The 27714-nt window shown below is 40.4% G+C and overlaps 1 protein-coding gene across 1 annotated transcript; it reads left to right on the top strand.

The window, feature by feature from the left end:
- The first annotated feature begins 1963 nt into the window (after positions 1-1963).
- LOC126150011 (DNA-directed RNA polymerase II subunit RPB7) lies at positions 1964-22557 on the top strand. Its single transcript, XM_049915846.1, has 8 exons — positions 1964-2136; positions 2391-2500; positions 2577-2736; positions 4443-4493; positions 21875-21940; positions 22085-22156; positions 22235-22268; positions 22358-22557. The coding sequence occupies exons 1-8, from the start codon at positions 2125-2127 to the stop codon at positions 22372-22374; spliced, it is 522 nt and encodes a 173-aa protein (XP_049771803.1). The 5' UTR covers positions 1964-2124; the 3' UTR covers positions 22375-22557.
- The last annotated feature ends 5157 nt before the right edge of the window (positions 22558-27714 follow it).

Here is a 27714-nt window from a genome sequence, read left to right as displayed (position 1 = left end):
ATGTATCAGATCTATTTTTCGACTTCCTCGGAAGATAAAGGAGATGCTACACCCTATTAAGGACAGTTTTGGCCTCAGAATTCGTAGAATTTACAACATCCCTTGTGAGTGCAGAAGCAGAGATATTCGTCGCAATGTTTACGCTATGACGGGAGAGGTGGCGCCACCAGTGCAAATGTTGACACCATCTGCGACTGCATGATGTAACTACCGAACGATCAGAAGGTGTCTATGGGCTATATGAGGCCACCACAGCATCAGTTTTGACAGTCAGTTGTTCCTGACGAAGACGATGGAGGTACTCGTCGAGAGCTCAACATTTTGAACTGAACTGATGTGCCAAGAAGTCCAAGAACTTTTATATGACTTTGCCATCGTCAAAGACTTGGTTCTCCTAATATTTTATTAATAATGTGCTTCTGGGTCTTCTACCATGTTGTTGTTTGCATTTTCTGTACAATCTTTCCATGGCCGACCCAACATCTTATTTGGGTCTGCAAGTTTTGCTGTTGTGTACTCGCTGCTTGGAGTTCCAACAGACAGTCTGGTTGGAGTCCAGGCAGTACTCATAACAGCAAAGCTCACAGAAACTGAAGAGGAAGACTGGATTGGTCGTCGAAATATTGTGCAGAAAATGGAAACAACAACTTGGTAGAACATCCAGAAGCACACTATTAATCGAACATGCCGAGAAAACTGGTAGATGACAATTATTTTATTACATGTGATTTTTTTCTTCTCTCGTAGCATAGCCTTGAAGTTTCTCTAACAGTATATTGTGGGATAAACAGTCAAATAACTTGGAAAGATCCATGAAGTAGGCACAGATTTTACTGTTAACAATGTGCCTTAATCAGAAATGTTAAAATTTTTGGTTCAGTATTAGTTAGCTTGTCCTTTCTTATTCTGCACTGCCCTTTGTGTAATACTGTATATTTTTTGTGAATGCAATTTATTATCCTACTTTCTGTGGCTGTGTTCATTATGATGGATAAAACACTTTGCATAAAGAGCATAAAGAAACTGATCACCTTCAAACTAAAACTGAAGGAACATGTCCTCTCTGTATGTTGGCGTAAGATAAGTAATATTTGCAGGCAAATTCATAGAAAAAAAGCTAAATTTAACCATTTATTGGTCACACACAGAAATATTATGAAGAAAAAATAATAAATAAAATAGACGTGTATGGTCATGTGAAAATTTTACATGCGCTTTTTCCAAAATACAGTATGTTGCTTGTTAGCATCATTCCACATAAAAGTCACACAACTAATACAAAATAAATGCCTCTGTAGCACAACACTGCGCATTAAATTTGCTTTTTACTACTTCTTGTATCCGTGTTATAAATAAATCCTCCCCTAATCTGTTGACCGGTCAAAGAAAACCATCATAACGACCGGGAGAGCGGTGTGCTGACCACACGCCCCTCCTATCCGCATCCTCAGCTGAGGATGATACGGCGGTCGGATGGTCCCGATGGGCCACTTGAGGCCTGAAGACGGAGTGCTAGTAATCTGTTGAGATGTAAGCCATGGGATGTGTGAAATCTTCTTCCTACGCAACGTAAGTCCACAAATGTAACATTTTTAAATCTCGTGTATATATTAAGGCTCTGTTTATTTGTGCTTCGTACTTCTATATTTACAGACGACCAGATTGGCAAGTCATGTCGATGTTGAACAGAGAAGACGATCACGTTTGAACTTCTCAGCTCAAGTGGCCTTCTTTTGAGTTGAGATCACTATGTCTTTCGTTTCGTTTGTTGCATCATTTGTTCCCACTAATAACTCGAAAAAGTCGTTATTTGTTGTCACTGTTTTCATGTCATCGTTCATCGAAGTCACTGCCTGAAATTTTGCGTCTGGTTTCACTACGCTAGTTATTTTGTTTTGCTGTCAGAGATACCATATCATTGGGGCCATGTGGTAGTCATATCCTTGGTGGTAATGATTTTACCCATGAATATCTTTGAACTGTTTACAATAGGTTTGTTGCTTCACGTTTGTATTTGTTGTTGAGGTGTAGAGTGCAGTTGGTGTGCCTTGGCATTTCGGAGATGCTGTGACGCTGTGTAATAAACTGTTTAGTCCAGCAAGCGGTTTTACACACTCCTTAATAATGTTTTACCACGTAAGTGCCAAGAACAACATTGATATTAATGCTCTATTGGTCCCTCGAGATTCATAAATTTTTGATAGTGTTTTCATTTACCGACTCGGTTTGATTTGTTGATGGTACATTTAATAATAAGATTCAGTTTCTCATGACCCAAAATTTCACTGACACTGATTTCGCGTTCAACAGTGTTGTACACATTACCGTTGACCGTTATTTTATATTCCTTCAGTAATTCGGTACCAGTAGTATGTTTTATTAACTTTCAGATCTCCTTGGAGCATGAGATTCTACTTCATCCACGGTATTTTGGACCACAGCTTATTGAAACCGTGAAACAGAAGTTGTATACTGAGGTTGAAGGAACCTGCACGGGAAAGTAAGCAACATTTTGTTTTACTGTGATGCTTTTGTATTAGCAACAACATGTATCATATTTAATTTCCTTTTTCCAGGTATGGTTTTGTAATAGCCGTTACAACAATAGATCATATAGGTGCTGGTCTCATACAGCCGGGCCAGGGCTTCGTTGTTTATCCTGTTAAATATAAGGCTATTGTGTTTAGGCCTTTTAAAGGAGAAGTTCTTGACGCAGTCGTCACCCAAGTAAACAAGGTATAAACGACTTTAAATAATAGCCGTTTGCAAACAACACAATACACAGTTAAACACCTATAAAAATAGTTTAATTTATGGAACAATACCTTGTAGCCTAAATGAAACAAATTTGCTGTCGAAAGTATCTGCTGTTGTGCAGGAAACTAAATCGTGTTTAAAAAGTATTTTGACAGTCACTGACGTTTCCATCATGACTGAAACATCCTTTGCAAAAGGTTTTTCACTCATTTGCATATTTTTGCTTTTTAACTGTTGTTAGATTAGGCCTATTCAATTTTTTGTCTCTGAACTACTTTATTTCAAAGGATTTAATTTTACTTGATGTTAAGGTTGTATTCAGATTATGCACGTTTTATTTTTAAAGTTCTGTGAGCTGCTTAATCCTGGAATTAAATACTGAGTTTCACTGTTGCGTATGTAGGCCTGTAGGTTAACACTATAGGGCCTATCATGGAAAAAGAGAGAGAGAAAGCAAGCAGCCTGTGACCACTGGAGATATTCTGTTTTGGTTGTTTTATTTTCGCATTTAGATATACATTCAGTTTTTAGTCCAAAATCTCAAAGCCTTGTCCTGAAATTGTTTTTTTTTGTCACTAGGCAGGGCCCCAGGTTACCACAAAGCTGTAACTCAACAAACAAACAAACAAACACACACACACACACACACACACACACACACACACACACACACACCATACTAACACATGTAAGTCTGCTGGATGATGGAGGTTTAAATCTTTGAAATGCATTGTGAATATAAATATTAAATGACTGGTGACAGTAAACTTGTTTCATTTGATATCAATAACAGTCTCAGTAAAGCTTAACCTAAAATGTTTGCATTTAAAGAAGAGTCTACTGTAAAATTTGCTGTCATGAGGAACACACATTTATTAGTTGATTGAAATGCTCGCAACTCTGTTGTGGGTGACTGGAGAGAAAGAGTAGCAGCTTTACCAGAGGAGGTAAATCATGCTGGTACTACGCCCTTCTTACTGTCGCACGTTTGTCTATAGAGAAAGCAGTTCTGTAAGCATTTTTCACCCATGTAGGGGTGACGACTAATTGACATCCTGTCCATGTTGCTCAAGTCACTAAACTCTGACATTAATTTATTTTAAGTGAACTCTAATTTGGTTTCAGAAATCTGTGGGTGAAGATATTTTACATATTAACTACAACTGAAATTTTCAGTGTTGTGGGTTAAAGTACTGTGTGCACACTGCAGCTTGGTTCTTTGTGCAGGGCATTCTGGCTGTCGGTTTAATGGATTCTACTAATTCCTCTGTATCCATCACCCACTGCAATGAATGCAAAGCTACAGAGCGCATATAGTTCAATGTATTTTTCATTATAAATAATATGTAATGAAACACAACATGAATGTTAACACCTTTGTCAGATATTGAAAATGTAACTGTTTCTGTGGTTTTTGGTTTACAGTATAGGGAAATGATTCTGACAATTTCCCAGACTTTGTAATCTTCATAAAAGTTCTGTTAATGCAGCAATTTTTAGTCCGTAGCAGTTCAAAGGAATTAATATATAACAGTTGTAGTTTGGTCAATTACGATCAGAATGTGAAAAAAAAAGTTTACTTTCTCTTTCCTGGAATAATTTTAGTTGCAGTTGATTAGTATAGAGTGTGAGAGCCTTTCATTTTATTGAACATCACTGAGGTTTCTAAACCATTACTTTTTCAGGTTGGGATGTTTGCCGAGATTGGTCCGTTGTCATGCTTCATTTCACATCATGTAAGTTTAACTTTCTGTACAGAAATTTTAGATAATCTGCTGTGTTTATGTTTTCCTAGATGAAGAATGTAAAGGGGTTTTCAAAATAACTTTTTGCTTAATTAATTGGATATGTACCTAGTAAATCTCTTGAAACCTGATGGCTATTCTTGTAGATAACAACACTCTTTCAATACTAACAATATTCAAATTGTAGTAAAACTTAATGGTGTGCCCTGTGCTCTAACTTTGAAATGTATGTTGTTAACGTCTACCACGAGCGGTCATTGGAGATTATGACGGCGAAACAGGTGATGTGTATAGAACTACCACTTTAACTGAGTAGGTGGCAGGTGCAATCAGAGTGGATTTTTGGACAAAAGAACTTCTGTTTGCAGGGACAAATACAAACAAGTAAAGATTAATATTGCCCAATTTTCACTTTATACTTTTGTCACAGCTTGGTGTTTCTTGCATTGATATGTATACTGCAGTATGCCGGATGCAAGAAAACAAAAGACGAAACTATTAGGTTGCAAGCTGTTTCAGCTTCTGTCTGTACTACAGATGTCTATCACCACAACAAATATTTCACTTTCATATGTGTTGGCTTTGCCAATCACAACCAAATTGTAACCTTCCATTGTAACATAGACATTGTGGTGTACTGAATGTCAGTCTGTCAGAACATAGATTTAATATTCACATTCATTGGTTTCGCCTTCATTGATACATACCCAAATAACAATGAACAGATGTAAATCACAGTGCGGCTATCACTTTCTAACCTTGTGCCATGCTAAGGTCAGACTGTTACCAAAACATAAGTTCTGCCTTTTTGGTGAAATCACTAATAAAATTGTAAAACAGTGCAAACGTGCTGTACATATCAATAAACAAAAACCTGTATAAGTGGCAGAGATTACAGTGCTCTTATGCTGTCAACAACTCTTCCCCCAGCTTACTGCTGTTGGCAGTTTGTGTCCATTGGCTGTAACCAATTGGGTCATAGTATACAGTAGCCAGTGAGAATCGTTGAATCTGATGACTTGTTTCGGTCGAAGATACTTTTGTTTTTTATGTGGGTGGCACGAGATTGGCGATTATTGATCTGGCTGTTACGGATATAAAGTTGGTTAGTGGTTTTTGTATTTCTTGGGTTGTATGTTTCTCGGAATAGGACAAGATTTCTTGGGATATTGTTTCATATTCCAGTGTTATAGTTTTGTTGTGAGTTGGCGAAGCCAAGGAATGTATGTGTAAGAAAACTGGTTGTGATGCTGGACTGACATGGAGTGTGTCCGAGGTATAGGTTAGGATGAAATGTAACAGTTTGGTTATGATCTGAAGAACCAACGAATGTGACTAGAGCAAAACAGGCATAGCCCAGTGATCGTATTGTGGGGTATTTTCGAAATGTCCCCTTTCTGAGGTTGTGATTGCCCAGGAATCTGAATACAGTTGGAATTTTATGGTGTATTCTGTTTTATGACAACATTCTGCACAATATATTGCATTATGCCACCACATAATGTCATACACTCCAATTCATGATGATATTTGTTGAACACAATTTTCTCCTTGCTTCTGCCACCTTGTCTAATCATCCAACTCATAATTAATCATGTTCACTCTCCATCATTCACCGCCGAGGTAGTTTCGAATTACAGCACACAGCGAGTTTTGTACATCTGATGAAGGACTGAGCCTGAAAGCTGAATACTGTTAGCATTCTTTTTCATTGTGCCAGACTGCACCTCACTTGCTCTATGTGGTGAGAAGCAACTTATCCTTTCCATATTGTTGTTATTCCCTCTTGGAATTACATTGTTTGATTTTAAATATAGAAATTTTGATGTAAAATACAGCAAAGGGTTGAGAAACAACGTATTATGAGTAGATCAAAGATATAAAATGGGTAGAACTCCTACAAGATTATCCACTGAATTATTGATAGGGTTACACTCTGATTAAAATAACTTTTTGATAAACGTTTCAACTACATTGTGTACAACTTTGATTCCGCCGTTAGCCGATAGGTGCCGACAATGGTAAGTAGCGGTCGAAAGAAACAGATTGCAGACGTCTGGCAGTTAGCTTGGACCTCGGTCAATAGAATCTCATTCAAACTTTAGTCAATTTATGTCTGCATCATAAAGTTATTCTTGATTGAAAATGTCAGTTTATGAGCCTAATTCTCGTCATTTGCGGGTGGTATTAGTGTTTTTTTTTTTCAATATGAAGAAAACAGCGGCTGAGTCTCATCAAATGCACATACAGTGAGGATGCTATTAGTAAAAGAATGTGTCTTGAGTGGTTTCAACACTTCAAGAACGGTGATTTTAACATTGTATACCAGTATTGTGGTGGAAGAGAGAATGTTTTTGAAGATGCAGAATTGGAGACATTGCTGAGTGAAGACTTGCATCAAACTCAAGAGGAATTGGCACAATTAGTGGGAGTGACACAACAAGCCATTTCAAGATGTCTCAAGGCTATGGACATGATTCAGAAAGAAGGAACTTGGGTCCCGTGTGAGCTGAATCCAAGAGACATTGAACAGCGTTTGTGTGTTTGTGAACAGTTGCTTCAGAGGCAAAAACGGAAGGGATTTCTGCATCGCATTGTGACCGGGGATGGAAAAAGGGTTCATTACAATAACCCTAAATGCAAAGAATCATGGGGATATCCCAACCATGCTTCCACGTTGATGGCCAAACCAAATATTCATGGCTCCAAGATCATGCTCTGCATTTGGTGGGACCAGCCCGGCATCGTGTTCTGTGAGGTGTTAAAACCAAGTGAAACAATCAAAGGTGCTCGTGATCGAACACAATTAATGCATTTGAGCAGAGCATTAAAAGACAAAAGGCCCCAATACAGCGAGAGGCACGATAAAGTGATTTTGCAACTCTACAACGTTTGAAGCCCACATTGCAAAAGAGGTCAAAACATACTTGGAAATGTTAAAATAGGAAGTCCTATCCCACCCGCCGTATTCTGCAGACATTACTCCCTCTGACTATAACCTGTGTAGATCAATGGCATATGGCTTGGCTGACCAACACTTCTGATCTCATGAAGAAGTCACAAATTGGATCACTTCAAAAGATGAACAATTTTTTTGATGCGGTATTCGTACACTGCCCAAAAGATGGGAGAAAGTAGTGGCCAGCAATGGAAAATACTTTGAATGGTACATGTGTAACCAATTTGTTTCATTAAAGCCTCAAATGTTGGGGAAAAAACGGTGGAAGCAAAGTTGTACACTTCGTAGTTTAGTAGTTAGTGCCAGCTGCCAGCCCATCTTGGTTCCCCTTCAGGGGGCTCACAGTCCTTTTGTGAGTATGTGCGTAGTGAGCACGGGGCGTCGAGCTATTGCAGCTTTCCTTCTTTCCCGGTCTGCATTTCCTTTCCCTTCCCCTCCTTTCCTATCCTTGCTCCTTCCCCTCCGCCCTCTCTTCTCCCTCTCTTGGTGTCCTTGTTTATGTTGGCGCCACTATCCTCCTGGTTCTGTTGACTTTGCGATTTGGTTTTGTTGAGTAATTACCTCATCCTTTTGGAATTCTCTGGTCCCCCTCTGGGGTTTGACCTCCATTACTAAATTTATATTCCATAGTGTGAGCCATTTCAGGAAGAGCACCTTACCTAGTGTCCCCAGCGTGTGCCCTCCTAGTTCCTTGCATCTTTTCCTTCATGTCGTTGGCTGATGCTAGGGTACATAGCCAACACGGTAGCCAGCCCGTGTGGTGGGGGTCGCTATATACCCTTTTGGTTGAGCCCCCTGAAAACACAGGGATCACATTTCTGATACCTGAGCTGTGACCTCATATAAGCCTAGGAGTGGTTGCTTGTCATCCTGGAGCATCGGCAATGGCCACTGTGCCAGACGGCCCTTGATGTGGCTGGGTGGTGCCCGTGGGGAGAGCCCCTGATTGGAGTGTGTGGCATCAGGGCGGATGCTATGCAAATGAAACACATGTGGGTCCAGAACTCTGGCCATTCTTTTACGGCTGTCTCTTTGAGGGGAAATGATTCTTTTAGTGCTGCTTCTTCTGCCCCTTCGGCCTTCCCCTCCATGGCTACCCCCTGGGAGGAGGGTCAGACTCGTCGGCTAGGGGCGAAACCTTTACCCCACTTTCTGGTTTGCACCAGGATTGATGGGGATACTTTTACCAATACCAAACCTTTATTTTTTGTAGAACACATTGAAGACAAATTTGGCGAAGCAAGAGCAAGATGCTGTCAGGTTCGTTGTTGATCAAAACTGCTTCAGCTGCCCAGTCTGTGGCCCTTCGTGTGCCTGTGACCATTTTGGCACAATTCCTGTGTCCATTACCCCCTCCTCCCCACCAGTCTTTGAATATGGTTCAAGGTGTAATTTTTCACCTCATCCGTCAAACTGATGAGCAACTTAGGGACAATCTAGGACGGCGGGGTGTTCATTTTGTTCAGCGTATTCAGAAGGGCCCGAAGGACAATCTCATTGATACTGGTGCCTTTATCCTGGCATTTGAAAGGGATACTCTCCCTGAGAAGGTCAAGATTATGGTTTATCGATGTGACATGAGGCATTTTGGAACCATTTATGTATGACATGAGGGAAAAGTGACTGTCTCCATGCCTCTTTAGATCCTGTAATTTCTCTCATTTTAATTTCTCCCCTTTCCTTTACAACAAATGCAGTGGATGAATTAGACTGCTCCACTGTTGGTTGTTGTTGTTGTTGTTGTCGCCGTCGTCTTCAGTCCTGAGACTGGTTTGATGCAACTCTCCATGCTACTCTATCCTGTGCAAGTGTCTTCATCTCCCAGTACTTACTGCAACCTACATCCTTCTGAATCTGCTTAGTGTATTCATCTCTTGGTCTCCCTCTACGATATTTATCCTCCACGCTGCCCTCCAATGCTAAATTAGTGATCCCTTGATGCCTCAGAACATGTCCTACTAACCGATCCCTTCTTCTAGTCAAGTTGTGCCACAAACTCCTCTTCTCCCCAATTCTATTCAATACCTCCTCATTAGTTACGTGATCTACCCATCAAACCTTCAGCATTCTTCTGTAGCACCACATTTCAAAAGCTTCTATTCTCTTCTTGTCCAAACTATTTATCGTCCATGTTTCACTTCCATACATGGCTACCCTCCATACAAATACTTTCAGAAACAACTTCCTGACAATTAAATCTATACTCGATGTTAACAAATTTCTCTTCTTCAGAAACGCTTTTCTTGCCATTGCCAGTCTACACTTTATATCCTCTCTACTTCGACCATCGTCAGTTATTTTGCTCCCCAAATAGCAAAACTCCTTTACTACTTTAAGTGTCTCATTTCCTAATCTAATTCCCACAGCATCACCCGACTTAATTCGAGACTACATTCCGTGATCCTCGTTTTGCTTTTGTTGATGTTCATCTTATATCCTCCTTTCAAGACACTGTCCATTCCGTTCAACTGCTCTTCCAAGTCCTTTGCTGTCTCTGACAGAATTACAATGTCATCGACGAACCTCAACATTTTTATTTCTTCTCCATGGATTTTAATACCTAATCCGAATTTTTCTTTTGTCTCCTTTACTGCTTGCTCAATATACAGATTGAATAACATCGGGGGCAGGCTACAACCCTGCCTCACTCCCTTCCCAACTTTTGCTTCCCTTTCATGCCTCTCGACTCTTATAACTGCCATCTGCTTTCAGTACAAATTGTAAATAGCCTTTTGCTCCCTGTATTTTACCCCTTTCATCTTTAGAATTTGAAAGAGAGTATTCTAGTCAACATTCTTGAACGCTTTCTCTAAGTCTACAAATGCTAGAAACATAGGTTTGCCTTTCCTTAATCTATCTTCTAAGATAAGTCGTAGGGTCAGTATTGCCTCACGTGTTGCAACATTTCTGCGGAATCCAAACTGATCTTCCCCGAGGTCGGCTTCTACCAGTTTTTCCATTCGTCTGTAAAGAATTTGCGTTAGTATTTTGCAGCTGTAACTTATTAAACTGATAGTTCGGTAATTTTCACATCTGTCAACACCTGCTTTATTTGGGATTGGAATTATTATATTCTTGTTGAAGTCTGAGGGTATTTCACCTGTCTCATACATCTTGCTCACCAGTTGGTAGAGTTTTGTCAGGACTGGCTCTCCCAAGGCTGTCAGTAGTTCCAATGGAATGTTGTCTACTCCCGGGGCCTTGTTTCGACTCAGGTCTTTCAGTGCTCTGTCAAACTCTTCACGCAGTATCGTGTCTCCCATTTCATTTTCATCTACATCCTCTTCCATTTCCATGATATTGCCCTCAAGTACATCACCCTTGTATAGACCCTCTATATACTCCTTCCACCTTTCTGCTTTCCCTTCTTTGCATAGAACTGGGCTTCCATCTAAGCTCTTGATATTCATACAAGTGGCTCTCTTTTCTCCAAAGGTCTCTTTAATTTTCCTGTAGGCAGTATCTATCTTACCCCTAGTGAGATCAGCCTCTACATCCTTACATTTGTCCTCTAGCCATCCCTGCTTAGCCATTTTGCACTTCCTGTCAATCTCATTTTTGAGACGTTTGTATTCCTTTTTTGCCCGCTTCATTTACTGCATTTTTATATTTTCTCCTTTCATCAATTAAATTCAATATATTCTTCTGTTACCCAAGGATTTCTACTAGTCCTTGTCTTTTTACCTACTTGATCCTCTGCCGCCTTCACTATTTCATCCCACAGAGCTACCCATTCTTCTTCTACTGTATTTATTTCCCCCTTTCCTGTCAATTGTTCCCTTATTCTCACCCTGAAACTCTGTACAACCTCTGGTTTAATCAGTTTATCCAGGTCCTATCTCCTTAAATTCCCACCTTTTTGCAGTTTCTTCAGTTTTAATCTACAGTTCATAACCAATAGATTGTGGTCAGAGTCCACATCTGCCCCTGGAAACGTCTTACAATTTAAAACCTGGTTCCTAAATCTCTGTCTTACCATTATATAATCTCTCTTATACCTTCTAGTATATCCAGGGTTGTTCCATGTATACAACCTTCTTTGATGATTCTTAAACCAAGTGTTAGCTATGATTAAGTTATGCTCTGCGCAAAATTCTACCAGGCGGCTTCCTCTTTCATTTCTTACCCCCAATCCATATTCACCCACTATGTTTCCTTCTCTCCCTTCTCCTACTCTCGAATTCCAGTCACCCATGACTACCGTATTTACTCGAATCTAAGCCGTACTCGAATCTAAGCCGCACCTGAAAAATGAGACTCAAAATCAAGGAAAAAAAAAAAATTCCCGAATATAAGCTGCACCTGAAATTTGAGACTCGAAATTCAAGGGGAGAGAAAAGTTTTAAGCCGCACCTCCAAATCTAAGCAAAGTTGGTCCATTGTAATATGAGACACAATTTAGGTCGAATGAATGACGATACAGCTACAGTAGTTTGGTTCCAGTCGTAAGCTTAGCAGTTAAGTTTTACCAGGTAGCCATTGCTATGCGTCAGGCACTCCGTCCTTATTTATACTGGTACCCTTCCTTTTTCAAGTGCTTCGTCTGGTTTGAATTGATTGCTTATTTTTCTTTGATCTGATAAGTGCTGTTCTCTTTGTTATAGGTGTTTACATCACTCTAAGCTGAAAATGCATTACTGTACTGTGTCATGCATTGTTTGTCGCATTCTGATAATGAGTGTTTACGGCCTGTCGCCGCTCGCAGCATGGCTTGCTTTTGTGCGCACTACCGCCGCTTACTATTATAAAAAAAGAGAGGAACTGTCTCATAAGCGAAACAATGGCAAGAGACTGCTATTTGCTGTTACTTACATTGCAGCTTTTTTTGATAATGATCAACAAGAACTAAATAATAGACTGCGTATGATAGAAGATGTTCTGAACGAGAGTTTAGCGAAAAATTTTCTCCGTTTGAAAATCTTTTAGTACATTACATTCTGCACAGAAACTAGGGTCATCTTAGATTTAAAAATCTTGTCACTTACCGTGCTTCATTTCTGTCTGTATCACTACTAGGCATAAGAATAATACGAATATAAACATCACATGATATGTATATTCTTCCGCATTTGCTGTTGTCTCACTCTAGTTTCGTAGTTTATTAGGCAGACAGGATTTAAATGAGATAGCAGCAAACACGAAAGAATACATGGCAAAATGTTTATATTCGTATTATTCTTATGGTGGAGAGAATACTGCAAATGATTCACAATTCATAAAAGTTCCTATTAGCAACCATCTCTTCTCAAAGGTAGGAAAAAAATTCAGAACGTAGAGTTGGCCATATTTACAAACGTCCCAAACAGTCTCGCCAGTCGGATTTTCATAGCACATTGAAATGCTCCTACATTCGAAGATGAACAATACGGAAGTTGTATTTACTTCGTTGGATAATGTATGAAAATGCAGTGGTCAAAACTCGGGGCGGAGAAAAAAGCTTGTCTTCCACATTTTTTTTTTTTTTTTAAATTTATTTACTGACGCAAAGATTTTGGCGCCAGTATTTATCTTTGTGCCTGCAAAGCATGTCTGTGTAGCGCTCTACATATATTCAACGGCAGAAGTTAGTTGTGGCAGCACCTACCAACATTTTTCAGAACTTCCGCTTACTTTGCACTCGATTCTAAGCCGCAGGCGGTTTTTTGGATTACAAAAACGGGGAAAAAAGTGCGGCTTAGATTCGAGTAAATGCGGTATTAAATTTTCGTCTCCCTTCACTACCTGAATAATTTATTTTATCTCATCATCATACATTTCATCAATTTCTTCATCATCTGCAGACCCAGTTGGCATATAAACTTGTACTACTGTAGTAGGCATGGGCTTCGTGTCTATCTTGGCCACAATAATGCGTTCACTGTGCTGTTTGTAGTAGCTTACCTGCACTCCTATTTTTTTATTCATTATTAAACCTACTCCTGCATGACCCCTATTTGATTTTGTATTCATAACCCTGTATTCACCTGACCAAAAGTCTTGTTCCGCCTGCCACCGAACTTCACTAATTCCCACTATATCTAACTTTAACCTATCCATTTCCCTTTTTAAATTTTCTAACCTACCTGCCCGATTAAGGGATCTGACATTCCACGCTCCGATCCGTAGAACGTCAGTTTTCTTTCTCCTGATAACGACGTCCCCTTGAGTAGTCCCTGCCCGGAGATCCGAATGGGGGACTATTTTACCTCCGGAATATTTTACTCAGGACGACGCCATCATCATTTAACCATACAGTAAAGCTGCATGCCCTCGGGAAAAATTACGGCTGTAGTTTCCCCTTGCTTTCAGCCGTTCGCAGTACCAGAACTGTAAGGCCATTTTGGTTAGTGTTACAAGGCCAGATCAGTCAATCATCCAGACTGTTGCCCCTGCAACTACTGTAAAGGCTGCTGCCCCTCTTCAGGAACCACACGTTTGTCTGGCCTCTCAAGAGATACCCCTCCGTTGTGGTTGCACCTACGGTACAGCCATCTGTATCGCTGAGGCATGCAAGCCGCCCCACCAACGGCAAGGTCCATGGTTCATGGGGGTAGGTACTCTCCACTATGTTTCTCTAATATTTATTGGTCACATCAATAGCGCAATGGTTAACAATGCTGCTTTCAGTCCAGAGGGACACACGTTCGATTCCTGTAGCCAAATGACGACAGTGGTTTAAATCTGCACCCGATCATTCTGATTTAGGTTTTTCGAGATTTGCCAAAATTGCTCCAGACATATGTAGAGGTGGTTCCTTTGAACGTGCATGGCTGATTTCCTTCCCCATCTTTTAATCATTCTGAGCTTGTGTTCCATCTCTAAAGGTCATGGAAAGTCACCTTGTAATGATGTTGGAGATACGACAAAGTGACAAGCAGTGAGAGCAATCTTGCAGCTGCCAGAATAGGCAGATTCTTATGCCTATAGAACTGTTTCAGTTCTGCAGTGAGAGCATTTATGGTAGTGAAAGAGATATATTAACATCAGATCTCCATCCTGTACAATATGATGAATGCATTTATGAGAGATAGTGGAGGACAGGAAAAATGTGAGAGGTTTCACTAAGCAGAAGGCGGCTTTGACAAATCTTATCCGTCCACATGGCACAGAACATACATTTTACTGGTCATCAAATAGTGACAAGTTGTGGGTTCAGAACAGCATATTTTTTCAGTTATTCCAGCTTCATCAGTGACATTAGTGACTGTGGAGGCCTAGTTTTTCACATGATATTCAATAGAAAATTAATGAAGCCTCAAACAAATTGAAGTAGCTTGAAATTATCATAAGTGCAGGATCCTAAATGAAACCTCTTCTAGCTATTGATGTTTCTTTAAAAAATGGTTCACCTGAATTGGGATCCTGTACTAAGGAAATTCAGATGTGGCTGCTGTTGCACTAGTGTTGAGCCTGGCCCCTGTGAAGAAGGGGATTCTGATTTTCTCAGTTTAAAGGAAACCAGTGGTTGTCAAGCCACCATGGACCATTGTGACACATCTATAAAATTTTCATTAGTACACTTATGTTCCATATAAACTGTGAAGTATCTAAACACAAAATATCCTATACTTTAAACTATAATTAAATTAGCACAACCTTAGCAATGTTATGGTCTTCAGTCCAGAGACTGGTTTGATGCAGCTCTCCATGCTACTCTTATCCTGTGCAAGCCTCTTCATCTCCGAATAACTACGGCAACATACATCCTTCTGAATCTGCTTAGTGTATTCATCTCTTGGTCTCCCTCTACAATTTTTCCTCCATGCTTCCCTCCAATACTAAATTGGTGATCCCTTGATGCCTCAGAATGTGTCCTACCAACTGATCCCTTCTTCTGGTCAAGTTGTGCCACAAGTTACTTTTCTCCCTGATTCTATTCAGTACCTACTCATTAGTTACATGATCTACCCATCTAATCTTCAGCATTCTTCTGTAGAACCACTTATCGAAAGCTTCTATTCTCCTCTGGTCTAAACTAGTTATCATCCACATTTCACTTCCATACATGGCTACACTCCATACAAATACTTTCAGACAAACTAAAAATGGATCCTTTACAAAAAATGTCAGGCAGACTGTTATTATCAAGATTTACATAATGTGACAGTGATGTAAAGCTTGAAGGCAGTTTTTTGTGTTGCAGCTGTTCTGCAACAATTTTATTACAAGATCTCTACCTTGCTAATGCACAGCTAAATTTTAAACTTTAGTACTATTTGAATCTGTACCTATTACAACAGGAAATCTGGCTGAAATATGTCATGATGAGTTGCAATGACAGATGCCCTTTTCTCATGTAATTTTTTGAGTTCTTTTAACTTGGGCCCACGTTATGTTCATCAGTACTTTCGATATTACCTTCTCCATACACTGCTAAACAATTGTAAAACATAGTAAGCAATATCAGATTTAATTTGAGTATCAACAGAGTATAGGCACATTTTCACAGTGCCTCCAATTTGTTGCCCCTTTTTAGGGCCTTATATGCTCACATCGCAATACTAAGACCTTGTGTTAGTAAATGACATGCAAAGTTCCAGGCTTATTACACACTTACTTCCAAATATGAAAAAGCTAAACTTATTATTAAACTTTAGTGCGTGCAAAAAGTTGTGGAAGATGGCCTGTTTTTGTTTCTTTCAAGGAAATATCGTCAGAAGTGGTGTAACTCAAAGTTATGGAAACTCAGGGTTGGGCTGTTGGAAGCTGTGCTGTGGGGTCAAACCAATAACTATATATCTGCAAGTATTAAATTGCCAAAAGTAAAACTGTACCAATGTTTATTGGGGATGTGTAGAAATGTTCACACAAAATTTCATCAGAATTCAAATTCGTCATGGGGGACCCTTTCGGCCACTTGGTGAGGATTGGGCCTCTGTAATAATTCATGAATACAGTTTCACCTTTTCTTCAACAATTTCCATTTGTTTCGTTTGTGTCTGTTACATTTTCATGTAGTCTGTTATTGTCCTGGTGGCATGTCTCTGACTTCCTTCAGTTCCTTCAGTTAGACGAAAACAAACCTTAAACATATAGCTGTGCTGTAGATTTGGTTGCTCCAGAGTCTTGTGTGTGGCTGTCTTAACAGATGCATCATAGTTTCTCAGACTTTCAGCAAATCAGTTTGCCTTTAATGCTGCTGATTTCAAATGTTTTGTGACAGACTTAAAATGCTGTAAGTTCTTCAGGTTTGCTGTCGGATCCTAAAATCAACTCAGTTCGATATTTCAGTGATCCAACTGTTTGCCATCTTCAGGAGACTGCTGCTTCTGCTCATCAGTCCCATTGAGAACTGATGCCAAGCTGCAAATTTGTGTCCTATATAGGTGTCCGTATTGTTCATGGCGCATGCGCTGCCCATCACGGTTGCTGCCTTCCAAGACTGGGCAGATGGTGCCACCCTTAGTAGAACACCGGCGGGAATGATATATCGTACTTGGGGATGATTTTTGAACACACTGACTGGCTGCACCGAAGAAAGTTCGTTTTTGATGCGGGATAGTACAGGATTCCATGGCCTACTATTAATTAAATTATCTGCAACCTAATTTCAATTGCCTCTTTATAGACACTGTTCCAAATCCCGGAAGTGTTAGCAACTATAACATTTTTGTCAAATTTCATACCATGTTCCTCATTTAAGCAGTATTCTACTACTCCCAATTTTTCCGGCTGTTGTAACCTTTTCCTCACACCTGTCATGAACTTTGTGAATCGAACAGCCGATATAAGCCTTCCCTCACTGACATGGAATTTTGTATATACCGGGTTTCCTGAGCTGCACATCATCTTTCACAGAGCCAAGTAGTGCCCTAATCTTGGAAGGTGGAGAGAACACACTCTTAATGTTAAAATTCCTCCAGTCTTAAACGATATGCCCCCAGCATAAAGAATAAAGGCCACCGATCTATGTTCCTCTTTATGTGCCTCTGATGACGGTCCAAACTCCATAGTCTGACGAATCTGCTTCTCAAAGTATCCATCTTCCTTAAAAACAGCCATCAAATGCGCAAGTTCTTGGCTTAAGCTGTCTGTGTCAGAAATGGCATATGCTGCGTACCAAAGTCCTAAGGATGCCAACTGCATTGGTGTGGTGAATGACAACTCTTAGAATCTGCTCCCGGGATTGTAATGACTCATTACCCTCTCCCTTAAAACCCACATCCTTTTGTTTTTCCCTCTCCTTCCCTCTTTCCTGATGAAGCAACCAGGAGTTGCGAAAGCTTGAATATTTGTGTGTGTGTTTGTGTTTGTTATTGTGTCTATCAACATACCAGCACTTTCTCATTTGGTAAGTTAAAGCAAAAAATGTTTTGAAGAAAGGTGTCAAGAAAGCAACAATGTTGCCAGTAATAGAGAACATCATCAATTTGTTGCCCTCAGTTCATATTGGCAAAGTTTCTGATGACACAGTGGTGCAACCTTGCTAAATCTGAAACTGACAGAGTTGTTAGCTGACCATTACATTGCTTGTATGTATGATAATGGATGGTGCATCAGCAACATTATTGACATATAATTGGAAAAAAATAATGCACTGATAAAATTTATGCATTCCACCCAACTCATTTATTTTATTGGCCCAAGAGGCAAGATGCTTGTTGGGTACCAGAACAACAAGTCATTTCCATGCTCTCTGTTCTTTCAGTATCATCACCTGACTGACAGCATCCATTTTCAGAAAAATTACTGCAGAAAGTGGCTCAAAAATTTTGAAAAATGTAGACTGCAATGTTGAGAATTTTAAAATAAAAATTGATATTACTTTTTGCTTGCAGCCTATGTGAAATACTTGTACAGATTTGGGATCAGAGATAAGATAGTTAGCAAATGGCTTTATAAGGAAAAAGATACCATCAGGAAGGCTTTGGAACCTAAATTAAGAATCCAAGTTACTGGCTTAGTATCCTGGATGAAGAAACCCACCTGTAGCTTGTAACATGCTTCTCTTTCCACCTGTGATTCGTTTGAAATCAGTTATGGAAAACAGATTTTATGAAAGCAATCTGAATGTGATCTGTTTTTGTAATTATTACGAAAATAAAGTTTGAACTAATTTTGAAGAAATTTGGAAAGCAGTACGCAAATTATATTTTACGCTGAGGTGACAAAGGTCATTGGCTAGTGATACACACATATACAGGTGGCGGTAGCATATAGTACAGAAGGTATAGAAGGACAGTGAATTGGTGGAGCTATCATTTGTACTCTGGTGATTCATATGAAAAGGTTTCTGATGAGATTATCGCAGCACAATATGAAGTAACGGACTTTGAATGAGGAATGGTAGTTGGAGCTAAACACGTGGGACTGTCCATTTCAGAAATTGTGAAGGAATTCAGTATTATGAGATCTACAGTGTCAAGACTGTGCCAAGAATATCAGATTTCAGGAATTACCTCTCACCACCGACAATGCAGTGGCCAACGGCCTTCGCTTATCGACCAGGAGCAGCGGTATTTGCGTAGAGTTGTCAGTTCTAACACACGAGCAACACTGCTTGAAATAACTGCAGAAGTCAATGTGGTACATATGACGAATGTATCTATTAAGATGGTGCGGCAAAATTTGATGTTAATGGACTGTGGCAGCAGATGCCTGACACAACATCGCCTGCTGTGCTTCTCCTGAGCTCATAACCATATCAGTTGGACCTATATAATTGAAAAACTTCGGCCTGATCAAATGAGTCCTGATTTCAGCTGGTAAGAGCTGATGGTAGGATTAAAGTGTGGCACAGATCCCACAAAACTATGGACCCAAGTTGTCAACAAAGTACCGTATAAGCTGGTGGTGGCTACATAATGGTTTGGGCCATGTTAACATGGAATGGACTGGGCCCCCTGGTCCAACTGAATTGATCATTGTCTGGAAATGGTTATGTTTGGCTACTTGGAGACCATTTTCAGCCATTAAGGACTTCATTCCAAAACAACCGTAGAATTTTGTGGATGACAATGCGCCATGTCACTGTGCCACTATTGTTCGTGATTGGTCTGAAGAACATTGTGGACAATTTGAGCGAATGATTTGGCCACCCGGATCGCACTATGTGAGTCCCAACAAACATTTGTGGAACACAATCGAGAAGTCAGTTGATGCACAAAAGTGTTCACTGGCAATGCTTTAGCAATTGTGGATGGCTGTAGAGGCCCATAGCTCAGTATTTTTGCAGGGGATACCCAGTTACTTGTTGAGTCTGTGCCATGTCGAGTTGCTGCACTGTGCTGGGCAAAGTGAGGTCCGACATAATATTAGGAGGTATACCATGACTTGTTACCTCACTGCATATTGCAATTCCATTTGTTGCTAAATAGTTGTGTCCAAATTTTCAAGTTTATTATGCCTTTAATCAGTGAGATATAAGAAATCAAAGTGAAAACTTTATTCATAGCCTGATTTTTCTGGCTACTTTGTCCCTGTTAATGCAACACTGTTAGTTCATGTAAATTAAACCCACTGTTTGGAAGGGGGCTTAAAAGTGTTGTTTAAAATAAGACTGGTTTGAAGCTTTAACAGAAAATGGTATTTGTAAAAGAAGTGTTGAATATACCGTATTTTCACATTTTCACAAGAATCGTCTTTTCCGCAAATTTGTAAGTTATTGGAAAATAGCAGGCAAATGAAATTTTATATTACACGTCCTTGTGCTAAAGAGCTATCAAAGCTCACAGTTTTTTTTCTTTCTTACTTAAATTGAGGGATTTTCTAATGAGTCCAGTTGGAAAAGTTTTAGAGAATATAGTTTTTTTGCAAAATCAGGTTGAAAATACGGTTTTATCGACTTTTCACATAATTTATTCAGTATTGAAAGTGGCGCATAAATGAAAGCTTATATTTGAGAATCTTGTGTTGTTAAGTTACTACATGCCAAGTTTTATGTTCGTCATTCCTTCAATCCCAGAAGCATACGAGGTCAAATTTTGAAAATTTTTTTAGTGGTTTTACCTAAAATTTTCTTGCTGGATATGGCTTGTAAAATTTGTTTGATTATTATTCTTAAGAGAAAGCATGAAGGACTACAAGGTGGACAAATTTTATTTCTTTCAACAAAATATTCTTCGAGATATAACAGCTCGAAGTCACCATAAATTCACATGTGCTCTCTACAAAGTCGCACATGGAGTCAAACAAGTGACTATATCTTGACCAGTATTGCTTTGACGAATGTTAAAAACTTTACCAATGTTCAATGGGAACATGTGTGGATGTTCACACAAGATTTCATTGATATTCTTGATGGTCGAGCAGGGAGGTCTAGGTGAGTCAACATGGAATGGACAAAAGTAACTATTTATTTTTACATTTTTCATAGGTTGCTTTGTAGTTTTAGTTTGTGTAATGAAAAATTCCGTGTATGTGGTGTGAATGTAGACGTTGAGCTGCATTACAAATCAGTCTAATAGCACCTGTAAAGATTGTCTTTTCCGACCAGTGTTAATGCACTATAGGGTTCAATAATTATTCCACATCTGTTCTTGCTACAAGTAAATGGTATTTCTGCTTTTATCAATGTATTTCTTTATTTTCCCTTATGGTACAAGCATTACATTTAACTTCATCTCTCAACGTGTGGTTCATGAACATGTGTTACAATTTTCGTTGTTGTTGTTGTTGTTGTTGTTGTTTTTCTCCACACTTGGCCTGTTAAATGAGGGGGAGACACTAATTGCAAGGTAGGACACATCTTCACAATTTATGTGATAGAGTAATGGAAAGTAAAACAGTTTTTAAGTATTTTTGCTTGTCCATATTTGTGACAACCTGAAATAGAAATATCATCATATGTGTTCTACCAAATGCAAATCGTGTTCTGTATGTGATAGTTAATTCTGAAATGGAAATGTTTGTAGGTGAGCCTGCATTGTATGTTTTCATCTGTGGGTCATGTAAATCAGTCGTTCCCATTAAGATCAGCACTTACTGGCATGTTATTCATTAACAAAAATGTGCAGTGAAGACAGTGTGGTTTCATACCAATGAACCTATTGTTCAGAAATCCCTAAGCAGTTAGACATGTTAACAATGACTTCATTGGCTCCCCTCTGTGATGTGTCACTGATGACCTACCATAATGTTGGAATAAATGTATCATTAATCAGTATAGTTTTTGAACAAAGAAGAGTTTCCCAGTACACAACTTAACTTTGTTTTGGTATGTAGCTACAATAACAAACTTACATACTGTCTCTATAACAGAGTAAACATGGAAATCAAGTTTCCTGACAGATTAAAGCTGTATGTTGTATGAGGACTTGAATGCAGATCTTTGCCTTTCGCAGCCAAAGTTATATTCTGAATCATCCTGTAATTATTTAAGGCCCTAATATGACAGTGCTATCACCAACCTATCTCTCTTTCATCAAATTATACTTTTGTTTCTAGGAAGAGCCTAAATATCTTTAACTTTTGGTTCTTTGTATGTTTGTTGCAGTCAATTCCTGCAGACATACAGTTCTGCCCCAATTCAAATCCAGCATGCTACAAATCAAAGGAAGAAGTAAGTGTAACTAAGTTATAATTTGTTGAAGTTTGATATGATTGGTAAACACAAATTGCACACTACATTACTTCAGAATACATCAGATATGTGTTGTGAATTAATCTGAGTTTTAAAATATATTTACGATTTCTATGTTTGTAGGATATTGTTATAAATCAGGATGATGAAATTCGATTGAAGATTGTTGGCACACGTGTTGATGCCTCAGGAATTGTAAGTAACCATTGTAGTAGTTACTTTCTCCATGTTTTTTCAGTGTAGGGATAATGAATATTTTATTTTTTATTTCAGTTTGCAATTGGGACATTGATGGATGACTATTTGGGTAAGTTTATGTTTTTTACTGATGTAGCAGATACTTCAATTTTAAATTAAAAATAATATTTTGACCAATTTTATTGAAATATTTTTCAGGTCTTGTGGGCAACTGATCTCATTCCAGGGAGTGGCCAGTGGTGTCATTTTTTAAAATATTATTTTGTATAATACGTATAATCTAATGCCTATCACTTGATAAGGTGTTAGTTTATAATGAATGTGAAATGTTTGTAAAAGCTGAACTCATCAGAAACTTCTGTGAAGGAACTGTTACATTATATTAATTATGAAGTACATATCATTATTTTTCTTGTGTAGTGTGTGTGTGTGTGTGTGTGTGTGTGTGTGTGTGTGTGTGTGCGCGCGCGCACGAGTGTGTACCTGTCCTTTTTTCCCCCTAAGGTAAGTCTTTCCGTTCCTGGGGTTGGAATGACTCCTTACCCTCTCCCTGAAAACCCACATCATTTCGTCTTTCCCTCTCCTTCCCTCTTTCCTGATGAAGCAACCTTGGGTTGCGAAAGCTTGAAATTTGTGTGTGTGTTTTTTATTGTGTCTATCAGCATACCAGCGCTTTTGTGTCTTTGTGTTTCATTGTGTGTATGCATATGGGTAGTCATTTAGCCTGATTCTACAGCCTGCTTATGTAAAATAAGTTGAAAGCTATTGAAAACCACGGAAATTGAGGAGGACTTAAGCGATAGAAGTGTATGCATATGGAAAGAGGGATAAGATCGAAGAAGTGAAAGAAGGTAGCCCCAAAGACAGGAAACCCTTCCCATCCCCCTTCCCCAAGATTCCTACTTCGCCGGTACTTGAGTGAGAAGCCTGAGGACGTATGATGTTACAAATTTCCTCTCACCTTCCCCTTTGAAGTCTCCGAAGAAAGATCTTAGGAACTCCTATGGAATGGCAGATGGTGAAGAATCAGTCACACTTGTCTGCGAGGGTTGCCTGAAAGCTGTGGTTTGTGTGTAGTGTTAGTCTACATCTATACTCCGCAAGCCACCCAACGATGTGTGGCGGAGGGCACTTTACGTGCCACTGTCATTACCTCCCTTTTCTGTTCCAGTCGCGTATGGTTTGCGGGAAGAACGACTGTCTGAAAGCCTCCGTGCGCGCTCGAATCTCTCTAATTTTACATTCGTGATCTCCTCGGGAGGTATAAGTAGGGGGAAGCAATATATTCGATACCTCATACAGAAACGCACACTCTCGAAACCTGGCGAGTAAGCTACACCGCGATGCAGAGCGCCTCTCTTACAGAGTCCGCCACTTGAGTTTGCTAAACATCTCCGTAATGCTATCACGGTTACCAAATAACCCTGTGACGAAACGCGCCGCTCTTCTTTGGATCTTCTCTATCTCCTCTGTCAACCCGATCTGGTATGGATCCCACACTGATGAGCAATACTCAAGTATAGGTCAAACGAGTGTTTTGTAAGCCACCTCCTTTGTTGATGGACTACATTTTCTAAGGACTCTCCCAATGAATCTCAACCTGGCACCAGCCTTACCAACAATTAATTTTATAGGATCATTCCACTTTAAATCGTTCCGTACACATACTCCTAGATATTTTACAGAAGTAACTGCTACCAGTGTTTGTCCCGCTATCATATAATCGTACAATAAAGGATCCTTTTTTCTATGTATTCGCAATTCATTACATTTGTCTATGTTATGGGTCAGTTGCTAATCCCTGCACCAAGTGCCTATCCGCTGCAGATCTTCCTGCATTTCGCTACAATTTTCTAATGCTGCAACTTCTCTGTATACTACAGCATCATCCGCGAAAAGCCGCATGGAACTTCCGACACTATCTACTAGGTACTTCATATATATTGTGAAAAGCAATGATCCCATAACACTCCCCTGTGGCACGCCAGATGTTACTTTAATGTCTGTAGACATCTCTCCATTGATAACAACATGCTGTGTTCTGTTTGCTAAAAACTCTTCAATCCAGCCACACAGCTGGCCTGATATTCCGTAGGCTCTTACTTTGTTTATCAGGCGACAGTGCGGAACTGTATTGAATGCCTTCCGGAAGTCAAGAAAAATAGCATCTACCTGGGAGCCTGTATCTAATATTTTCTGGGTCTCATGAACAAATAAAGCGAGTTGGGTCTCACACGATCGCTGTTTCCGGAATCCATGTTGATTCCTACAGAGTAGATTCTGGGTTTCCAAAAACGACATGATATGCGAGCAAAAAACATGTTCTATAATTCTACAACAGATCGACGTCAGAGATATAGGTCTATAGTTTTGCACATCTGCTCGACAACCCTTCTTGAAGACTGGGACTTCCTGTGCTCTTTTCCAATCATTTGGAACCTTCCGTTCCTCTAGAGACTTGCGGTACACGGCTGTTAGAAGGGGGGCAAGTTCTTTTGTGTACTCTGTGTAGAATCGAATTGGTATCCCGTCAGGTCCAGTGGACTTTTCTCTGATGAGTGCTTCCAGTTGCTTTTCTATTCCTTGGACACTTATTTCAATGTCAGCCATTTTTTCGTTTCTGTGAGGATTTAGAGAAGGAACTGCCGTGCGGTCTTTCTCTGTGAAACAGCTTTGGAAAAAGGTGTTTAGTACTTCAGCTTTACGCGTGTCATCCTCTGTTTCAATGCCATCATCATCCCGAAGTGTCTGGATATGCTGTTTCGAGCCACTTACTGATTTAACGTAAGACCAGAACTTCCTAGGATTTTCTGTCAAGTTGGTACATAGAATTTTACTTTCGAATTCACTGAACAGTTCACGCATAGCCCTCCTTACGCTAACTTTGACATCGTTTAGCTTCTGTTTGTCCTTGAGGTTTTGGCTGCGTTTAAACTTGGAGTGAAGCTCTCTTTGCTTTCGCAGTAGTTTCCTAACTTTATTGTTGAACCACGGTGGGTTTTTCCCATCCCTCACAGTTTTACTCGGCTCTGTTTGTTATCAGTAGGTCCAAGATGTTATCTCCAAGAGTCGGTTCTCTGTTTAATTGCTCGAGGTAATTTTCGGATAGTGCACTCAGTATAATGTCACTCGATGCTCTGTCCCTACCACCCATCCTAAACATCTGAATGTCCCAGTCTATATCTGGTAAATTGAAATCTCCACCTAAGACTAGAACATGCTGAGAAAATTTATGGGAAATGTATTCCAAATTTTCTCTCAGTTGTTCTGCCACTAATGCTGCTGAGTCGGGAGGTCGGTAAAAGGAGCCAACTATTAACCTAGCTCGGTTGTTGAGTGTAACCTCCACCCATAATAATTCACAGGAACTATCCACTTCTACCGCACTACAGGATAAACTACTACTAACAGCGACAAACACGCCACCACCGGTTGCATGCAATCTATCCTTTCTAAACACCGTCTGTGCCTTTGTAAAAATTTCGGCAGAATTTATCTTTGGCTTCAGCCAGCTTTCTGTACCTATAACGATTTCAGCTTTGGTGCTTTCTATCAGTGCTTGAAGTTCCGGTACTTTACCAATGCAGCTTCGACAGTTTACAATTACAATAGTGATTGCTGCTTGGCCCCGCATGTCCTGACTTTGCCCCGCACCCTTTGAGGCTGTTGCCCTTTCTGTACTTGCCCAAGGCCATCTAACCTAAAAAACCGTCCAGTCCACGCCACACAACCCCTGCTACCCGTGTAGCCGCTTGCTGCGTGTAGTGGACTCCTGACCTATCCAGCGGAACCCGAAACCCCACCATCCTATGGCGCAAGTCGAGGAATCTGCAGCCCACATGGTCGCAGAACCGTCTCAGCCTCTGATTCAGACCCTCCACTCGGCTCTGTACCAAAGGTCCGCAGTCAGTCCTGTCGACGATGCTGCAGATGGTGAGCTCTGCTTTCATCCTGCTAGCGAGACTGGCAGTCTTCACCAAATCAGATAGCCGCCGGAAGCCAGAGAGGATTTCCTCTGATCCATAGCGACACACATCATTGGTGCCAACATGAGTGACCACCTGCAGATGGGTGCACCCTGTACCCTTCATGGCATCTGGAAGGACCCTTTCCACACCTGGAATGACTGCCCCCGGTATGCACATGGAGTGCACATTGGTTTTCTTCCCCTCTCTTGCTGCCATATCCCTAAGGGGCCCCATTACACGCCTGATGTTCGAGCTCCCAACTACCAGTAAGCCCACCCTCTGCGACCGCCCAGATCTTGCAGACTGAGGGGCAACCTCTGGAACAGAACATGCAGCCATGTCTGGCCGAAGATCAGTATCAGCCTGAGACAGAGCGTGAAACAGAGCCTGAAACCGGTTCGTCAGACAAACTGGAGAGGCTTTCCGTTGAGCCCTCCGGAATGTCTTTCGCCCCCTGCCACACCTCGAGACGACCTCCCACTCTACCACATGTGAGGGATCAGCCTCAATGTGGGCAGTATCCCGGGCAGCCACAGTCGTAGTCCAATCGGGGGATGCGTGGGACGAGCTGGCCGTTCCCGACAAACCCCCATCCGGACCCCCACAGTGATGCCCATTGGCAACAGCCTCAAGCTGTGTGACCGAAGCCAACACTGCCTGAAGCTGGGAGCGAAGGGATGCCAACTCAGCCTGCATCCGAACACAGCAGTTGCAGTCCCTATCCATGCTAAAAACTGTTGTGCAAAGAACGTCTGAACTAATCTACAGAGAGCACAAACAATTCGACACAAAATTTAAGCGGTTATTAAAATGCAAGATAGCCTAACAGATGCAGTAATGCTGCTACTTGCGCACCGCTGACACACTGCTGGCGGCGGAAGGAGACTACGCGATTTTATACTATACAGGTACTAAAACGCGATGCTACACTCTCAAATACTATAATACGCCCGAAATTTATGAATCAAACAATGCAAGTACCAAAAACACGCAAAGGAATTGAGAATTAAACTATGTAACAAATAAGTGAGCTAAGAGTATACAACTTGCTGCTGCAGCTGCTTATCCAACGGCGGCAGGGAGCACACTCAGTCATGAAACTTCCTGGCAGATTAAAACTGTGTGCCGGACTGAGACTTGAAGTCGGGACCTTTGCCTTTGGCGGGCAAGTGCTCTACCATCTGAGCTACCCAAGCACGAATCACGCCCCATCCTCACAGCTTTACTTCTGCCAGTATCTCATCTCCTAACTTCCAAACTTTACAGAAGCTCTCCTGCGAATCTTGCAGAACTAGCACTCCTGCTTGGGTAGCTCATATGGTAGAGCACTTGCCTGCAAAAGGCAAAGGTCTCGAGTTCGAGTCTCGGTCCGGCACACAGTTTTAATCTGCCAGGAAGTTTCATATCAGCGCACACTCCTCTACAGAGTGAAAATTTCATTCTGGAAAGTGTCAGTCATGTTTGTACCTACACTACCTACCCCTTTCAAAATTTATATAAACCCTCCCCATTCACATCACATCTCACAAAAGGTATAAATTATTCAGTAGTAAGTAGAAAACTGTGTATCATATCATCACAAATATA

Source organism: Schistocerca cancellata, chromosome 2, assembly GCF_023864275.1.
Source record: "Schistocerca cancellata isolate TAMUIC-IGC-003103 chromosome 2, iqSchCanc2.1, whole genome shotgun sequence".
Lineage (NCBI taxonomy): Eukaryota > Metazoa > Arthropoda > Insecta > Orthoptera > Acrididae > Schistocerca > Schistocerca cancellata.
The sequence above is the reverse complement of the archived record's forward strand: the minus strand, read 5'-3'. Positions and strand labels throughout refer to the sequence as shown.

Excerpts from the sequence above, each read along its gene's own strand:
- LOC126150011 (XM_049915846.1), top strand. Across the intron at positions 4,494-21,874 it reads CATGCTTCATTTCACATCAT|TCAATTCCTGCAGACATACA; the intron begins GTAAGTTTAACT and ends TGTTTGTTGCAG. Across the intron at positions 21,941-22,084 it reads GCTACAAATCAAAGGAAGAA|GATATTGTTATAAATCAGGA; the intron begins GTAAGTGTAACT and ends CTATGTTTGTAG.